Source organism: the organism of the source record quoted next, unplaced genomic scaffold (genome assembly GCF_019419815.1).
Source record: "Pyrus x bretschneideri cultivar Hongxiangsu unplaced genomic scaffold, Pyrus_bretschneideri_v1 Contig1, whole genome shotgun sequence".
In the NCBI taxonomy this organism is placed as follows: Eukaryota; Viridiplantae; Streptophyta; class Magnoliopsida; order Rosales; family Rosaceae; genus Pyrus; species Pyrus x bretschneideri.
In genome coordinates this window covers 10,799,086-10,817,502 of record NW_025999390.1, presented here as the reverse complement: position 1 = coordinate 10,817,502, position 18,417 = coordinate 10,799,086, and the positions used below count along the sequence as shown (strand labels likewise).

Below are 18,417 nucleotides of genomic sequence, written 5' to 3'. Positions count from 1 at the left end.
ATGAACCTATAATTAAAAGGTTTTACATAAACTAAATATGACCTTGTCATGTCAGAACAAGAAATGACGCCACGTATTCTAAATTTTTTACAAAGAGTTGCATGATTAATTTAAACTACCGTCACCTTGACTTCTGCGTTTCATATAACTCTTCCTGCGGGAAGCTGGGCCAACTGAGACAACTGGGCTTTTTTTTTTTTTTTGGATAAACTACAACTGGGCCTTTTGTTGCTACCGTTTTTGGGCTTAATATACGTGGGAAGTAGTAACGACTTTTCAACCGTCCTCAAAGCCACATGAAAGTACCAAACTATAAAAATACAATAACTTCCACTCCCCCACTAATAAATCAATTTTCCCCAAAATCCTCCACTGTGTCGGACTCTGCCCCAAATCCCCCGCACCATGAAACCCTAATTCGATCAAAATTTTCAATATCCAGTAATTGATTTATACCAGCACACATCTCCTTCAGATCCATCTCACTTGTAAGTCAAAATTTCCCAAAATTATTTCAACTTTTGTTCATTAGTCAAATCAAATTGCTGGAATTTGATTCTTTGTAAATCGATCGAATTCAATTTTCTATGGGGTAATAGTTTTCTCGGAAAATATTTGCTGAGAATTCTTTGTTTTTGTCTTCTGAGAAGATTTCGAGATGGACGGAAACAAAGACGACGCGTTGAAATGCTTCAGGATTGGGAAAGATGCTTTGGAAGCTGGGGATCGAAGCCGTGCCGTAAAATTCCTCACGAAAGCTCGCCGTCTCGATCCGGCGCTGCCCATCGACGATCTCTTAACGTCGATTGACGGCAATTCCAATCCTCAATCGGGTTCGGATGCTGGTGGGTCCGCCAATGGGCCATCTGGGTTGGGTTCAGCTAAGCCGTTCGACCAACCATCGCTTCGCCAGAGGGCTACGGCAACTGGGTCGTCGTCATCGAAACCGTCGGCCGGTGCGTCGTACACGGAGGAGCAGATTGCGATGGTGAGACAACTGAAGAAGAAGAAGGATTACTATGAGATTTTGGGGGTGGAAAGGAGTTGCACTGTTGAAGATGTTCGAAAGGCTTATCGAAAACTGTCATTGAAGGTTCATCCCGATAAGAACAAGGCACCGGGAGCTGAGGAAGCGTTTAAGTCCGTTTCGAAGGCGTTTCAGTGTCTGAGCAATCAAGAGAGCAGGAAAAAATATGATGTTATGGGCTCGGATGAGCCGGTGTATGAGAGACGTGCTACCAACCATGGAGCACATGGATTTATTGGATTTAATGGCTTCTATGATGCGGATGTCGATGCTGAGGAGATCTTTAGAAACTTTTTCTTTGGAGGAGGAATGGCTCCGGCAACCCAGTTCCGGGGATTCAGTTTTGGGCACAATGGAATGGGGCAGAGGGGCGGTGATCATGGCTCTGGTGGTTCCCATATTCGGACTCTAATTCAGTTGCTGCCTGTGTTGCTTATTCTGCTTCTCAACTTCATGCCGTCCTCTGAGCCTATACATGCCCTCTCGAGGTCCTATCCCTACGAATACCGCTTTACTACGGAGAAGGGTGTGAATTTTTATGTCAAGTCGACCAAGTTTGAGCAAGAGTTCCCACCAGGTACCTCGGAGCGTGTCAATCTAGAACACCAGGTTGAGAGAGAATACTTCAACATTCTTTCCCAGAATTGTCGGCTTGAGATGCAGCGCCGCCAGTGGGGATTCATTCGCGAAACACCACATTGTGACATGCTGCAGCAGTTTCAGAATGCAGCTTAAACTCTTGAACCAAAGGTCCATTTTATCTTGCCATATTTTTATTTTAGATGATGTAAAATTCTGTCTTTCTAGGGAAAACTAGTGAGGAATTGTGCAATAAGTTATTCTATGCCTTTGTTCTCTTTGGATACAAATTATAAGCATTAAAACACATGATATAACATCGTGCTTCTCCCTGTAATACTTGACCAGATGTTACGTTTTTACGGTTTATGTTGATAATTGCGCAAGCTAACATTCGATGTGTGATCAGGTCATGGATATGTATCTGTTGATCTCCTGTCTCTAGCTATGTGTTATTGTTGATACTTTCTCTTTCTAAAACAACTCCGACTTTGAACTTTAGAGTGATATGATAACTAAGTTTCTGAAAGGTTGAATCACCAAAAAAAGCCATCTCGTATGCATGGTGTTTTCGTGAGTTTTAGTTTATGCCTCATTTCAGAACCCTTTTACCTATTCTTCTTTCAGTGATATACTGCTCCGGTGACGACAAAGTTTTGTTTGCTAGTTGAAGACACTACGTGGTTGAATCTTGGTTTCAATTGTAGAACTTTGAAACAAAAATTATAGTTCTCTTCATGGTTTATCTTTCTTTTCTTAATATATTTATTTCCATGTTACCTTTGTGACACTGAATATAGTATGACACATATACACATAATCGAAGGAAAGTTTTTGCTTAATTTTACTTTTGTTCCGTGCTGGTGTGAAGTTTGGGGCTAGTCCGGTCTAATCTCTGGTGTTTGTGTTGATTCATTGTTCATTTTTGTACTGTATGACTTGGCTTTTGCATGATAGAATCTAAAAATGTCCCCTTGTTTTCGAAATCATAACGTGTTTTGGATTCTTGTTTTCTGGTGCAGGTTGCCTGTTTGGCGCCAGTCTTTCGGTATTCTTGTTGCGGACCATAGCTGCAAATTTTGGAGTTCTACGCAATGGAAATTGACAGTATCTGCGGCCTGCGCACGTTTTATATTCGTTAGTCCTATATATGATGCACCATGAGTTTGTGTAAAATTGTCGGTGATTTAACTAGTGCTTGTTACGCATGCGTAACCACGGTGTTACATATCATGTTCAGTACATACGCTTCGTTTCTTCTCAACAAAAATACGTACGCTTCGTAGAAATCCTTGCAATTTTTATTGTACTACATTACTAGTTTAAGAAATAAAACAAGTAATGGGGACTTTTGGTTTCCCAGTTGTAGAAATGGAGCCGGTTTGGGATTTACTTATGCAAAACCGAAAAGTGCTTATGAGCGGAAGTGCTTCTTACCAAAGCGGTCCCAAACGTCCCTCACTCGTGACAAGAATTTGACTCAGCATTCCCTTTCGTTTAATTTCAAAAAATGAAGAAGGTGTTCATCGAGCCATTGATTGCAACATTGTTTTATTATTGGTGCGATGCCTTACTACGATACCTCTCTCTCTCTCTCTCTCTAGTATCTGGCTATCCCTAATCCTTGGAGGTTATGACCAGCAATCCCAGCGCCCCTATGAGAATGTACTGCAAGAAAGAAACACACGATATTACTGCAAAACAACGCTTACTTCTAATCGAATAACAAGAGATTCCGCCAACGCGTTATATAAAATTACGTTTCTGGGTGAGTAACAGTGCACGATTAGAAGCACATCTGAAGAATGTCTGCAACTTAAGGATGTGTAAGATACACACAAAGAGACACATGTTCTGAATTATAACAAAAGCAAACCTTGATTATAGGCTTTTCTGTCATGATAATTGTCACCCAGCCAACATCAGGCAAAAACCTGCAGGGAAACAAAAAATGTGCGTAAATATGCAAAGCATGTATATTGACGAGTACGTATTTTTTATATGTATACATGGCAGAAAATGACCACATTCTGCTTATGGTGAAACCTTTTCTTTTCAAGGACAACACCGAGCAATCACAGAAGGTTTGATAATATGGTAAAGGCAAAGAGGCAAAGCACAAGCGAAAATCTCCCATGTACAACTCAACCTTCATAGAACCAAATAATTTTAACATGCATGAATGCGTGCAGAATCGACTATGGTAAACCAGCTATATTAGTGTATACGTGATGTTAGATGCATCGACGTTCGAGTCATGTCTCTGCATTGTTATTTCAAGTTGTTAACTTATCTAACAGCTTCCTATAAAGGATATACCTAACAGCTTAAAGAAAAAGAATTTGAAAATATGAAAGAAGAACACCCAACAGCTCACCCCATGATATGGCGTCTGTGCAACCACTGCTGGCCCTGAGCATACAGGCCTCTGTCATCGTCATCGTTATTGTCTCCTGCAAAATAGCAAACGAAGCCACTGTTACTAATCATACATCTTAAGCACGCATCACAAGTGATCAAAACATATTTGAATCCTCTAACTTTATCACATGCAAGCGCAATTTGCCATCATCTAATGACTTCAAGATTTTGCTTCACTTCCTTTCTTTATAAGTTATATGAACAGCTGAACTGTAAATAATTTACTGGGAACAGGCGACATCAACACAAAGATTAAAATGGTCTAATCAATCTGTTTATAAACAAAATAGTACCTTTTGTGAGGACATAGACTTCTCCGGTATCTTTCTGCTCATGAACCTAACAGAAAATGGTCATTAGCATTAAACAGATTCAACAAAGATGAAAGGATATGCTATGATGTCCCAGGGCACCCTTTTGCTCAGACGGTTAGTTTCATCCAGATATTAATATTCACCCATGATTCTTATTTCTTACCTTAATTACTCGATGAACAATTGGAATATCACGTCCCTGGAGAACAAGCAAAAGATATGTAAGCAGCAGTACAAACTACAAACACAACCAAAGACATACATAAGCCAGTGGCCTGGCCAAAAAAGTACATTTGGAATTATTGTTAAATTGAAAAGCAGCCCAATAATTAGAAACTGAATTTCAGAGCGGCGATACTGCCCAGTGCCATTCTTCTTTGTCAAAACAGATACTCTATACCAATGAACCAAAGAATTTCTTGACACTTTTGGAATTACCATTGATGCCGCACCACTTCCAGCAGTGAACACTAATCATCCAAATCTTGATCCAAAAAATTTCAGAAAAAATGAAAATAATAACAAACATGTGATACTAAATGATGCTCGTATCCATGGACTGCACATATAAGAAAATTTAAAATGAATGAACCAGAAGAGGAATAACATAAAAGAGGACATACATCCACATTAAGCACCACGATTTCTCCTGCCCGAATGGGATACTTGCTCACACGCAAGAACAAAATATCACCCTGAAAGACATCATCATGTCAGCGAACAAGTGAAAAAGAGCAAATGAAATTTTTGTGCATATTCGATGGTACTATGAGATACACCAAAACTTAAATGAAAAGCAAGATGGGTCAGTGTAACAGTTAAGCACGCTACATACTAAATTAAAAGGTGCAACTGTATACAAGATTCTATCAGACGGTATATATACGAATGTACTAGTATAGTGGTATTTCCCTTGAGATTGAGGTGCTACGAGGCCTAGCGGATATGTTGAGTTGATTCGTTCAATGGGAGAATGTTTCTTGATTTCGGGTCGTTTCAAGTATTGACATGTTTAATGAAGCACCATTACTAGATCAAGAAGGGTTTAGGAATGGTCCTTGTTGCCCCAGTTGAAGCAACTCTTCCTTCTAGAACCATGTTACCGTGGTATCACTTGTAAACTTCCAGTTATAAAACACAGTGAGTAATTGTTCAAACCAAGTAAAATGCACAATCTACATGCCAAATTTAACTTAAATCCCTGAACTTTTTTATTGAAACATGATTGATTGACACTTCTGGACTAAAATAAAAGGCTTAAAACACATAAAAATCATGGGTATTGAAATAAAAAACAGAACTTTTACAAAGCAAGTGAGCTCAACTCACCCTTGCAAAGCCAGGCTCCATGCTTTCAGATAGTACAACCACCACAGGCGATTCACTCCCACTCATACATATCAACCCCTTCCAAATAATCAATGCCGACGTCACAATCAAGCCTGAAGCATTACGTCAAACACTTTAGCTGCTGCAATCTTTCAATGACACCCAAAAAAAGCCACTTGAAACCCCCAAAAAAACCACTGAAACATATATGCATGGACACACACATAGATATTTAAATGTGTGGTATACATATACGGACCGATAGTGAGCGCTTGGGAGGGAGCTTGTCTGATCTGAATGGACTTGATGGAGTCCAGGGTCTCCCCGAACCACCCCCATTGCTTCTGATTTCTGAACAACGACGAAAACAGAGAGATTACGGCGTGTAAATTGTAAATTCAATGCCGTTGCCTGCTCGCAGAGGAACTAGAATTTCGTAGTTGGATTCAGACAATGACTGCGGTGTTTGTCACCCATCAAATCATCTTTCGCCACCTGGACACGGACAGCCAAATCACATTTTTCTTTTTGGGAAAAAAAAGAAGAGGAAATAAGAAAAATGAAAAAAAAAAAAATTCAATAACTCAACCGATTCTCTATCCCGTATTACACGTTTCACAGAATCATGAAACACCATGAGTTTTATGAGTGAGTGTCCTACGGTGAACAGTTATGATTGAAGGATCTTTGGAATCCTCACAAAGAGAACCTAGCGAGAATCCTCTCTCGAGTTTTATAAGAATCATGACCACACAATAATCTATTTTATGTGAGAGTTGTCGAACTTTGTAAGTTTGTCGAAATATTTTTTCTTAAAAATGCTCAACCGATTGCTCTTTCTATACGGATTAATTTGATTATCGTTTCTTGTAAAAGGTAAATTTAAACCACATTATTATTAACCTATTTTGAAGTTTAATCGACTCCCCCATCATTTAGTGTAAAAAAAAATATTGTTTGCCAAAAAAAATTGATCATGGACTAATCGCTCTTCTATATGGATTAAATTGATCATATGTATTCAATTTAGTTATCGAGTTTACATATAGTGTATTTCTGGTTGTTGTTTAATTCTATAAAATTAACATATACGCAATGAAAGTCTTTATTCAAATACTTAATTTGTTAGTAGTAACTGAAAGTGTTGAATTGAAATAATTTCAATACCGCTTCTAAATAAGTAAACAAATTATAAATGACTCCGAAGTGGTAGAAAAACTTTTCAATGGGATAAAAAACACCAGAATAATATCTCATACACTTGCGAACCAAACGTTAAAGTTGAGATAACTTCTTGATAACATTACAATTAAAAAAAAAAAACATTTCAAACCCAATATTTTAGAAGAAAAGAAACTCAACTTACTTCGTAATGCCAAATAAATTTTACAATTAAAAATCAATTAAAACATAACAAGTGAATAGATGAGAATTATTTATGGGCTCATTTGAAAATGTTTTTAAAATGATTGGAAATGTTTTTGGTGAAGATGTTTTTATAATCAATTCTTAGTAAAAATGCAAGTGAATCCTGGAAAGCACTTAAAGCACTTCCAGGAAAAAACTTAGTTCTTTTAGTCATTTTAAAATTATTTCCAAACAAGTCTTATAGTTCTCGAAGTGTTCATTCGCTTAATTTATTATAAAATACAATCAAAATAGACCTAAAAATATGGACCAGTCCAAAATCAACAAGGGATTAGCCCAATGTTCCACAACGGGCCATCAAACCCAAGTGCATTTAGCTCTGTATAAACGACGGCGGCCCAGAAATCTCCTCTATAAATACCCCCGCAGTAGACGGTAAACGCTCTCCTCCTTAAACCCTAATTTGGTGCGCAACAAAAACCCTAGCCTCTCTGCACCTCGAATAGACGACGACACACAATGGTACCCTCAAGTTCTTCATCTCTGTTCTTCTCTTAGGGTTTTCGATCGATCGATTAGGGTTTATGAATTACTAATTTGTTTGTGTTTGATTGTAAATGCAGACCGGAGAGGCAGTGAACCCGAAGGCGTACCCGTTGGCCGATGCGCAGCTGACGATCACCATACTCGATCTGGTTCAGCAAGCTGCTAACTACAAGCAGCTCAAAAAGGGCGCGAATGAAGGTACTCACCCGAATGCTGCTTCTTTTTAATCCATTTTTTTATTGTTTTTGTGTCAAATTTGGGACTTGGAGTTTGACATTTGGGTTGTGATTCTTTTCAGCAACTAAAACCTTGAACAGGGGTATTTCGGAGTTTATAGTGATGGCGGCGGATACTGAGCCTCTGGAGATTCTTCTTCACCTTCCCCTGTTGGCTGAGGATAAGGTACTCTTTCTCTGGGGCTGAGTTTTTCGTATTCTGAATGCTTTATTATTTGTTTGTGAGTTGGAATTTTTGGTTGGTTGATTGGGATAGTGTTGATTCTCATATAGGGGTAGTTCAGTGACATATTCAAGTGCCTTTGTTGTTTGTTTTTCTACACTTTTTGGATAAAGTGTTTCGTTTTTGGCTCGATAGTTGGCGTATTATTTGTCCGTTGTGTTGGTTTGTGTAGTTTCCAAAGTGTTTGATTTTCCAGTTTTCTAGTAGGCATGACTGATTTTATTTACATCTGTTGGTTGGGCTGTGTTCAACGGCTTTACATCGAGGCACCAAAGATCATATGACTGTTTCATTTTAGAATGTACACATCCCATATACGACAACCTTTTAAGACTTGATAGTTGGCTTATTATTCGTCAGTTGAGGTGGTTCGTGTAGTTTCCAAATTATTTGATGTTCCATTTTTGTAGTAGGCGTTACTGATATTTGTACCCAAACCAGACACATTTACTATATACGTTTGGTTGGTGCTTGTGGCTGTGTTCTACGGCTTTGAATTGATGCACTAAAATCTTATGTCTGTTTCGTTTTAGATTGTACACATTTCATATGCGACACTGTTATTAATAAGCATCACGTGGTTATAGACACGTAACGCCATGCCCTGAGACAGTAGCGCACTCTAAATATCGTGTGTCTGTTTGATTTTGTACTGGAAATTTAAAACCCTTTTATTTGCTGCTTCTCTCCTAGAGTCTCAGGTATGATAAACTAGTACACAACATGTTATAAACAGTCTACTTGAATTTGTGCAGAATGTGCCCTATGTGTTTGTCCCTTCGAAGCAAGCACTTGGACGAGCATGCGGTGTCACAAGACCTGTCATTGCCGCCTCTGTGACAACAAACGAGGGAAGTCAATTGAAGTCACAAATACAACAACTCAAGGTACTCTTCATTCTAGTTTTAATCTACAATTTCTGGATTTGGTTCTGTATTCTGAACATCGTATGTGTAAAAATTCAGGATGCCATTGAGAAGCTCCTTATCTAAACCATTTCGGAGTGCATACTCGGTGTGATGGGCCTCTCGGACTGTAGCGAGAGCCTTCAGAGGCTTTGACTGGAGTTGTTGTGTACTAGGAAATCCTTTAATGTTGACTTTGTACTAAAGTTTTGTTTTTAATGAACTGCTAGGCAAGCTTGAATCTGAAATATACTTGGATGAATTCAAGATGAGTGTTGCTGTTAACTACAAGCTTATGTAACAACTTGCGTTGAGTAATTGCCTTGTTCTTCGGTTGCTATTTCAGAGAGATCATTAGTAATGCTTTACTCTTCTGTGTTTATTTGGTAGTTGAATGTCGGGCTCTTTCGGCTGAATGAGCTCCCTCGCTAGAGGCTATTTTTGGTTAAAAACCGTTGTTACCGAGCATTTCTGCGTTCAAATAGAGCTCAAGTAAGAACACTCCCTATCAACGGTCTTGGGTTTAGGGCAATTGAATTTCCCAAAATTTTACCTAATGCTTGTGGACTCGTGAACACAATTACAACTTGTTGAAGGTCGCTTATCAGAGTCAGTGCTGTAATTTGGTTCAAAGAAGCACTAAAACTTCTGTGAAAACTAGCAATTTTACCCAAAAAAAAACAAATAAAAAAAAAAAACTTCTGTGAAAGCTTCGGGTAGAGGTGTCAAACAGCGTCATCTAGTAGGGCACTTATCATAAAGTAGTAGGGTGCTTCCTTAATGTTCTCATGTGACCACACGCTGGTCTCTCTTACTGTTTTAGCTAGGTAGTCCTATCAAAGTTTTTTGCAGTCGTGTACACAATCATCGTAAAAAATGTAGGTGTTAAATTAGTAATTTCAAGTAATCAAAGTCAAAAATTTCAAGAATCCTTGCTACAATTCGAGAGAAAACACCTACATGTGGAAATCATGTGGCCTTCGCAGGCGCAGTTGGTGATATACTCGGAAAGAGTAGATTGCATAATCATTCACACAAAAAAAAAAAAAAAAAAAAAAAAAAAAAATCTTAATCAGTTTAGTACTATGAGTTATTATATATTTTATTATTAATTATAGTCTTTCGTATTGATTTATCGGTGCATTGATACGAACACGACCTAGATATAAATAAATAAAAGTGAACAGGAGCAATTGGCACCGCTAAAATGCTTCAAAGACTGTCCAAGATATATGTTATCTTAAAGATGAATTTCCCTCTCCTTTTTCTTTAAACTTTTGCTACAAAAGAATAATTAGAGCACACAATCATGAGTTGCTTTGGCCTCAAATGTTTCACATGTACATATTCAAAGCCCTCACAGTCAGTGAGTTCATCTCCCACACATTCTCCCTCAAAACTTTCATCTCCAATCCTAAGCATTTCGCCATTCTCCAAATCTCTTCGGAAAGCGGGTGAGACGTATCGCCCGATGAAAACGGATGCAAAGACAAGGAACCATCAGCAGCATCACCACCACCAGTGTCCACCCAGCTAAACCCAACTTCCTTTCTCACTCCCCTATCTCTCATCCCTTTCCGTACTTTCGCCACCATTTCCCAGTCCCCTTTCTCAGCATACAAGTTTGACATCTGCACGTAAGCACCTGACTCCGTCGGTTCCAATCCCATCAGCGCGTTGGATACTCTCTCACCCATCTCCACATTCCCGTGTATCCTGCATGCCCCGAGCAGGCTTTGCAGCAGTGAAAACCCTGGCTGTCCTGGCATCTGACTGATCAACTCCTCCGCTTCCTCCAGTTTCCCTGCCCGCCCCAACATGTCCACCATGCTTGAATAATGCTGAGGAGATGGCTCAATCTGATAGTCTTTGATCATTGAGTGAAAGAGATGACGCCCGGTCTCAACCATTCCCTTTCTGCTGCAGGCAGCTAGTACAGAAAGAAATGTGATTGAATCGGGTTTCACCCCTTCTCTTACCATCTCCTCGAACAATTCTATTACTGAGTCACAGTCTCCATGCGCAGCATATGCAGATATTATTGCAGTCCAAGCAAACTGACTTTTGTGAGGCGTTTCGCTGAAAACTCTTTCGGACTCACTAATACTTCCTCGCTTTGCATACATGTCAAGAAGAGCACCTGCGATGATCGGGTCAGTCACCGATCCAAGTTTGATTAAAAATGAGTGGCATCGTTGGCCATACTTCAGAGATATATCGTGAGCATTGCCGATTGCGCTCAAGACACTGCCAAATGTGTAATTGTTTGGCGTCGCCTCCATAGTTGCTACCAAGAATGTTTTGAGAGCATCCTGGCACAGCCCGTTCTGAGCATACCCTGAAATCAAAGCGTTCCACGATATGATTTCTCTGCATTCCAACTCCTCGAAAACTTTGATGGAGTCCTGCATGGACTCAAACTTAGCATACATTGTGATAAAGCTGTTGCAAACATTATCCTTAGACAAAAATCCAGTCTTTATGCAAAATCCGTGAATCATTCGGCCTTCTTCCACCTGCTTCCCAATCGTTACAGCATGGATTAGCCCAACATATGTAACATCATTTGGATATACTCCATCCAGTCTCATTTCATTAAACAGAGAGATGGCATCTTCTTCGTCTATAGAAATCATAGTCGTCCAAGAAACTACATTGCGATCGTTTGTGTACTGAAACACCAATTTTGCATCTTCAGTATCCTCACACTTTGAATATGTCGAGATCAATACATTACAAACTGAAACATGCTTTCCGTATCCTGATTTTATAGTCACGCCATGTATCTGTTTCCCGAGTCCTAAACTCTGTTCATGACCGCAAGCTGAAACTGCACTGGTAAATGAGACATGATCTAACTCCACCCCTTCTCTCATCATCTCAATAAAGGCCAAAACCGCTTCAAGCCCGTGATTTCCCTCTTGCGAATAACCTGATAGTATTGCATTCCATGAAACCAGATCCTTATTCCGCATTTCATCAAACACGCTCCTAGCTTCTATTAGATGTCTCTGCCTTGAATACATACTTATGAGTGCATTCCCAACAAAAACTTCACAATCCAAACCAGACTTAAGTATGAGAGAATGAAGCTGCCATCCAAACAGAAAGTCCTCATGCTCCGCACAAAAGGAAAGTATGGTTGTATAAGTCACCGGATCAAAAACAACTCCATTCAAGTTCATCCAAATAGCAAAACTCAATGCACCCTCACTCGACCTGAACCCCGAAAGAATTGTATTCCAAGAAACTATATCCTTAAAACACATCCTCTCAAAGATAAATAACGCACTATCAAACTCTCCAGCTTTAGTGTACATACTCATCAAGGAATTCAAAACCGTAACATAAGAAGCAAACCCAGAAGAAACCGCAAACCCGTGAATTTGGCACCCGGGTTTGAGGTCCCCTTGACAAGCCTTGACAGCAAGGGTAAGGGTAACTTCATCGATATTCTGTGACGAACATAACTGAACCTGCTCTCTGAAGACGCCGAGGGCTCGACCTGGAAGGTTTCTGTGTAAGTTGTTGAGCATAGCGTGGTTAACCGATGCTGCTGCGTTTGGTTGGGGATTTTGGTCGAACAGTTGGTGCTCATGTTTGAATGAGTGGAAGTTAGAGCATGTCGTAAACCGTTGGTTAGGTATTCGATGGAGGGCTTTGAAATTCAGTTGGCGGGTAATCATGGGAAATTGACAAACCGCCGACTGTAATCGGAAACTAGCATTTGGCAGAGAACAGAGGGCAGATCCTTAAACCTTGTCCAAGCCTAAAACCCTGTGTTTCACTTTCTTCTTTTAATATGAAATGGGCCTTTTGTTTTTGGTAAGATGTAATAAAACGGGCTTTTATAAATGATTTGGTAGCCCATTGGGTTTTAGCTTGCCCACGCCAATAACCATTCAAGCCCTAATCCAAGATGAATAATGATCCGACAATCTATGGACATAAATAAATACGGTGTATGCGGGAATCATTTTCCAATATACTTGTATGAATTTTTCAAGATGTAAAACTGGCAACATTGCTGGCTCCCGCTCTAATACAAATGTCTCACATATATGGGACTCATTCTGATAGTAATGTGATTATTCTTTTTTGTGTCTAAATAACACTATTTCTTTTATATTGGCTTTTCATCCACGTGACGTACTCTTGGCTTCTAGATCAGCGAAAATCTAAGTAACACATTATGTGACGGAAGCTAACATTGCAATAAATCTAATTTTGAGTAAGCATGTAGGAGGTGAAATGTAATTTGACCATTGCTTTTAGGGATTGAGACAGAAGATATATGTTTGTTATTAAATGTCTGTTGTGATTGAGTATGATCCTCTCTACCTGTATAGAACATGAAAGGGCAGCAGCTACACAATAATAACTTTATCTATCTGGTTCTAGAATATGAAGGCAGAGTTGGTACAATGCTAAAAAATATTTATATGAATGAATGCATAATTGATGGGACTACTTGAAAGTTGTACATAGTATACATATATACACACCGGCAGATTTATGATTTGAATTTTTTGGGGTTCTAATGTTAAAGGTTCAAGTTTTTAGATAGAAACTTAGTAAAAAGTGTACAAATGTCGATATCTATTGTCTATATGTCAATAAATATTGACATTTGCTGAAACAATATGATGAGTGTTATAGAGAGCGTTTGTCGATGCAACTTGCCAATATATGTTTAGTAGATATTACATCAAATGCTTAGTGAGCACAAAAAGATATATGTACCAAACATTCGGAGAGTCATTGAATGACCTTTACATGCTTGTTTCCTGGCCTCTGGGTGGTCTTGGGATCATCTTGATGCCAAAATACAACCATTATATTGAATATATGTATACAAGTGTGTTTAAGCGCTAACTAATCAGTAGCTTAATAAGATGCTAACCAGTCACTTTTTTTTAATTACAAATTTAAAAATCATCCTCGTAAAATCATACAAATCATGCAGTATATTTCCTCTTCCTCTCCAAATTGGTAGGTGGGGCTGTATGGTGAAACCAGATTCAAACAGTTGTTATTAATTAGTGGAATCCCACATTGCCACATGCCATGTTCAACGCCAGGCTGACAAACCGATCACATGTATTATTATACCTTTTCGTCTCTTTAGTTTTGACTAATATATGAAAGAATGCAGACAAACTCAATGAGAGTATTTTGTTGACTCAATCGAGTTTAATTTTTTCTTAATTCGGGTTTTTTTTTTTTTTTTTTTGAACAAATAATATTATGTACTTTAATGAAGAGAAAGTGTGCTTAGCCTCACAATGAACTAGCAATAATATGATTCAAACTCTCATTTGACGAGAATCAAACCTAAAATCTCTTACTTATAAATAAAAAAGAATACTACTAGAGTGTAGTATTTAGTGATCATGGACTAGCACCTGTTACTGTTAAAAAAGGACTTCATTTTGTTTTTTTATTCAAATCTGGTATACACTGGGTGTAGTAAATATTTATTAAATGTCGGGTTTTCAATAGGTAAGATTGATATTTGTAATACCCTAATAATATTGATAATGTATCAATACACGTCAACATATTTGAATCCTTTATGTTATCTATTAATTTTAGATAATTTTAACGAAATACTTCTAGTACTATTTATTTTTAACGAAAAATTACATTTTTACTTTTTTTTTTTATACTATTTACTACACATTTATTTATCATTTTTTCATTAAAACTAAAATTTTTTTACTTTTCGTTAGTTTTCTTTTAATTTTAACGACAAATTATTGACATCGTATCAGTCCATCTTTTTGAAAATTGAGTGCAAATTGTTCAAATACAAGAGGGACTTTGGTCATATCACAGATACAGATGTGCCTCCCTCAACTTATTCTGGCTGAGTAGGATTTCAGTATTTCAATTAGTCAAATCTCTCCATCCGAAGGCACCAAATCAGACTCAGCAAATAAGTGTTAGTTGGGCTGTTTGGTGAATTCAATATGGCAATACGCTAATCTATTTGCTTAATTTATATCTTTAATTTGATTTTTATTTAGCAAATGATATTATCTACACTAAGAGAGAGGGGTGGACTTAGTCTCACAATAGGCTAGCAATAATGTGGTTCAGATTCTCATTTGACGAGAATCGAACCTAAAACCTCTTACTTACAAGTGAAGAGGAATACCACTAGACCGTAGTACTAAGTGACTTCAATTTGATTTTTTAAGAGAGAAGATTTGTCTCGTTTTCCCGTGAAGTAATTTATACACACCTATTTTGTCTCATTCCCATTGTTATGTTTATTCCTATCATCTAGATGATACAAGTCAAACGAGAATTAATAAGCAAATATAAACAAAGGCGATGAAAAAAAAAGAGTGAAAATTATTTGCTCATCTCCAAAGAGTCCAAACATAATTTCGTTTATGTTTGTCAGAATTTTAATAAACGATATTATCTACATAAGAAGGACTAAGGCCATCTCCAACCGAAGGATCTAGAGGGCCGAAAATAGCCCGAAAACTGTCTCCAACTGAGGACTAGGCCAGAGGGTTGTGGAATTTGAGAGAGCCCACGGAATCGGAGAGGGTTGGCCAGAATATAGAGCAATCTTGTCGGTTATAACTGACATGATTGCTTAAAAAAAAAATTTGAATACGACGGCTAGTCAGCTAGCCGTTGTATTCAATTTTTTTTTTTGTTTTTTGGTTTTTTGGGCCAATTTTTTTTTTAAATTCTTAAAAATTCTATTTTTTTTCCCTATAAATACCTAAACCATTCATTAAATTTAAGTTCTAGTTTTTTTGGTTTTTTGGGCCAGTTACCGTTGTAGTTTTTAAATTTAAGTTGTTGTAGTTTTTAAATTTAAATAATAAATTATGTTTGGCCCTATGGTCAGAGGGCTAAAACGAGCTCTCTGGTCAGCCCTCGGTTGCAGATGGCCTAAGGGGGGGTTGAGCTTAGCCTCACAATGGGCTAACAATAATGTGGTTTAAATTCGTCTTTGGCGAGAATTGAATCTAAGACCTCTCATTTATAATCATATTAATAAGGGCTTTTAGATTTTAGGGTTTAACTAATATTCTTTTTATATTTTAATCTGAATGGTTTCTAAATCTAATTCAAGTCCCTATTATTGAAACTCACCACTTTTAAGTATTTATAGCACATTTATTATTTGTAAACTCACACTCAGAAATTCTCTCCTCATCTTTGACAAAAAAGAAAGAAATTATTTTCTCCAATCATATTAATAGATAAAAATTATTCAAAATTCAAATTCTTATAATTAAATAAAAGTCAACAACAATACATATAATTAAATTAATTTATTTCGTTTTCTCCAATCATATTAATAGATAAAAATTATTTAAAAAACTCATAGGTATCGGTACGAATACATAAATTTTGATACAAGTGTCTTGGTACTTAACTATAGTACATACATAGGTACGTAATATGCATATATACATATATATGAAGAAATTCACGCACAATAAAAAATAGATGATAATATATGACTTTCCTTTTTATGAGAAAACTAATAATAATTATTAATGATAAATAACATTTTTGTTGTTTATAAAAATCAATATATAACCTAAACACAAAAAGCTCAATAATTAATACAACCTAATTAGTATTCAAATATTAAATGTCAAAGATTAGAGTTAATTTTTAATCTTGCGCCCGGTTTTATGCTAAAAGTAATTTTTTTTCAAAGATTGGAATAAAATTTTCTGATTTTCTTAACTAGCTGAGTTAGGAGCCGTTGCTTGTTTTGATTTATTTAGTTTCCTACCAGAGCCACGCCAGCTCATGCCAACGAAGGCTCTCTCACTCACACCCGATCCCATACCTTATAAGCTTATCCCACTACACTACACAGCACCCCATATCCTCACACCTATCATGGCTTCCACACCTTCCTCCTCCCTCCTCCTCACCGCAGCCACCGTCCTCCTCCTCCTCATTTCCCACACCCAAGCCCAAACCGCCCCTGCCCAAGCCCCGCCGGCCCCCTCAACTTAACCGGCCTCCTCGACAAAAACGGCCAGTACTCCACCTTCATCCGCCTCCTCATCTCAACCCAAGTAGCCAACCAAATCACCAACCAGCTCAACAGCTCCACCGAGGGCCTCACCGTCTTCGCCCCCACCGACAACGCCTTCGACAACCTCAAAGCCGGCACCCTCAACAACCTCGACACGCAACAGCAAGTCTCCCTCGTCCTCTACCATGTCCTCCCCAAATACTACACGTTGGCCAGCCTCTTAACGGTGTCAAACCCCGTTAGGACTCAAGCCACCGGACAAGACGGAGGAGCTTACGGACTTAACTTCACCGGGTCCGGAAACCAAGTCAACGTTTCGACCGGGATCGTGGAGACTCAGATCAACAATGCACTCAGACAGCAGTTTCCCCTTGCTGTGTACCAAGTGGACAAAGTGCTTTTGCCTTCTGACTTGTTTGGTGCCAAGGCACCTGCTTCCGCTCCTCCACCATCAAAGGCCCATTCGGGCAGCGGCAGCACTAACGAGACGACAATAAAGCCTGCCTCTTCACCGCATAATTCGGGTGCCGGTTCAATTGTGAGCAATGTGGGATTCATGGGTTTGGCTCTTGGGTATCTTTTCATGGGAACTTTCTTGTAACTAAGAAGAGTTTGAGTTTGATGATGGGGATTGATCCTAGTGTTTGTTAAGTTTGTCTTTGAGATTTTGGGAGCTCTGTGAGAAACACGATTTGTGCAGTACTTTGTGTGGTTTGTGTTACGATCTAGACCTACCAACATTCATGTAATTTGTATTAATTCTTCATGTAATTTGTATTAATTCTATATATCTGTCTCTGTTTTTGGTTCTTTGTTTTGAAATTCTTTGAATCGGATTGTTTGATTGCGGTCCCGTAAAGAAAGAGAATTCCATACATTATGCATTCATGTTCATAAGATGCATTTGCAAAATTAATATTAAGATCTAAAATGTAGGTTTTATTTTTTTAACACAAAGATATGTTAAGTTACTCTAACATACTGAGTAATATGATTGGTCTAAAATATATATATATATATATATATATATATATATAAAACACGCTATGATAATGAACTGATCTAATTTACGTATGCAAATCTGCAATGCAATTAATAAAGATGTGTTTAGCCAGTTGTACCAAAAAAAAAAAAAAAAAAAGATGATGTGCATAGCATTTGGTTTGGACTTTGGATGATTTAAGAAAGATTGCACTAGTAGTCACATGCATGGCTAAATAATTAGTTTGAACAATGATCCAGTTGCCATTATTATATAACAGAATTTTATAACTTAAAAATCATTGTCATGTTCAAATTTATATAAAAATTATAAATCTCGAAAACAAAACGTGATTGTGGTGGTGTTGGCTTCCAATAGAAGCAACTGAATTCTATATCAACTTTGGCTAATTATGTCCTTCAGACTTAATACAGCTGGAATGAACACAAAAATATAAG

At 37.9% G+C, this 18,417-nt stretch overlaps 5 protein-coding genes across 6 annotated transcripts; 3 read left to right on the top strand and 2 right to left on the bottom strand.

Annotated features, from left to right (window-relative positions):
• The first annotated feature begins 344 nt into the window (after window positions 1-344).
• On the top strand, window positions 345-2,895 carry LOC103958303 (chaperone protein dnaJ 49). Of its 2 annotated transcripts, XM_018650136.2 has the most exons (3): window positions 345-488; window positions 651-1,777; window positions 2,629-2,895. In XM_018650136.2, exon 2 carries the CDS (start codon window positions 659-661, stop codon window positions 1,760-1,762), a length of 1,104 nt encoding a protein of 367 aa, XP_018505652.2. In that variant the 5' UTR covers window positions 345-488; window positions 651-658; the 3' UTR covers window positions 1,763-1,777; window positions 2,629-2,895. The 2 variants fall into 2 exon arrangements, with proteins under 2 accessions (XP_018505652.2, XP_009368833.2); XM_009370558.3 differs by having other exon boundaries at window positions 345-1,777.
• Window positions 2,658-6,062, bottom strand: LOC103958356 (signal peptidase complex catalytic subunit SEC11A-like; the record flags this gene model as incomplete). Its single annotated transcript, XM_048585408.1, has 8 exons — window positions 2,658-3,274; window positions 3,483-3,540; window positions 3,984-4,059; window positions 4,321-4,366; window positions 4,505-4,540; window positions 4,965-5,036; window positions 5,671-5,783; window positions 5,930-6,062. Coding segments are annotated over 8 exons (585 nt in total), but the record flags the coding sequence as incomplete, so codon positions are not given.
• Window positions 6,063-7,419: 1,357 nt separating this feature from the next.
• LOC103958302 (NHP2-like protein 1) lies at window positions 7,420-9,316 on the top strand. Its single transcript, XM_009370557.3, has 5 exons — window positions 7,420-7,560; window positions 7,662-7,782; window positions 7,883-7,986; window positions 8,799-8,930; window positions 9,009-9,316. Exons 1-5 carry the CDS (start codon window positions 7,558-7,560, stop codon window positions 9,033-9,035), a joined length of 387 nt encoding a protein of 128 aa, XP_009368832.1. The 5' UTR covers window positions 7,420-7,557; the 3' UTR covers window positions 9,036-9,316.
• An 863-nt stretch (window positions 9,317-10,179) lies between these two features.
• LOC103958300 (pentatricopeptide repeat-containing protein At4g32430, mitochondrial) lies at window positions 10,180-12,788 on the bottom strand. The gene has a single exon (XM_009370556.3). It carries the CDS (start codon window positions 12,632-12,634, stop codon window positions 10,283-10,285), a length of 2,352 nt encoding a protein of 783 aa, XP_009368831.2. The 5' UTR covers window positions 12,635-12,788; the 3' UTR covers window positions 10,180-10,282.
• A 3,985-nt stretch (window positions 12,789-16,773) lies between these two features.
• Window positions 16,774-17,787, top strand: LOC103958306 (fasciclin-like arabinogalactan protein 13). The gene is given in 2 exon segments (XM_009370562.3): window positions 16,774-16,923; window positions 16,926-17,787. Coding segments are annotated over 2 exon segments (741 nt in total). The 5' UTR covers window positions 16,774-16,835; the 3' UTR covers window positions 17,579-17,787.
• The last annotated feature ends 630 nt before the right edge of the window (window positions 17,788-18,417 follow it).

Coding starts and splice junctions, on each gene's coding strand:
- LOC103958303 (XM_018650136.2), top strand. CDS start 659: ATGGACGGAAACAAAGACGACGCGTTGAAATGCTTCAGGATTGGGAAA.
- LOC103958302 (XM_009370557.3), top strand. Junction 7,783..7,882: donor CAAAAAGGGCGCGAATGAAG/GTACTCACCCGA, acceptor GATTCTTTTCAG/CAACTAAAACCTTGAACAGG. Junction 7,987..8,798: donor CCCTGTTGGCTGAGGATAAG/GTACTCTTTCTC, acceptor GAATTTGTGCAG/AATGTGCCCTATGTGTTTGT.
- LOC103958300 (XM_009370556.3), bottom strand. CDS start 12,634: ATGATTACCCGCCAACTGAATTTCAAAGCCCTCCATCGAATACCTAAC.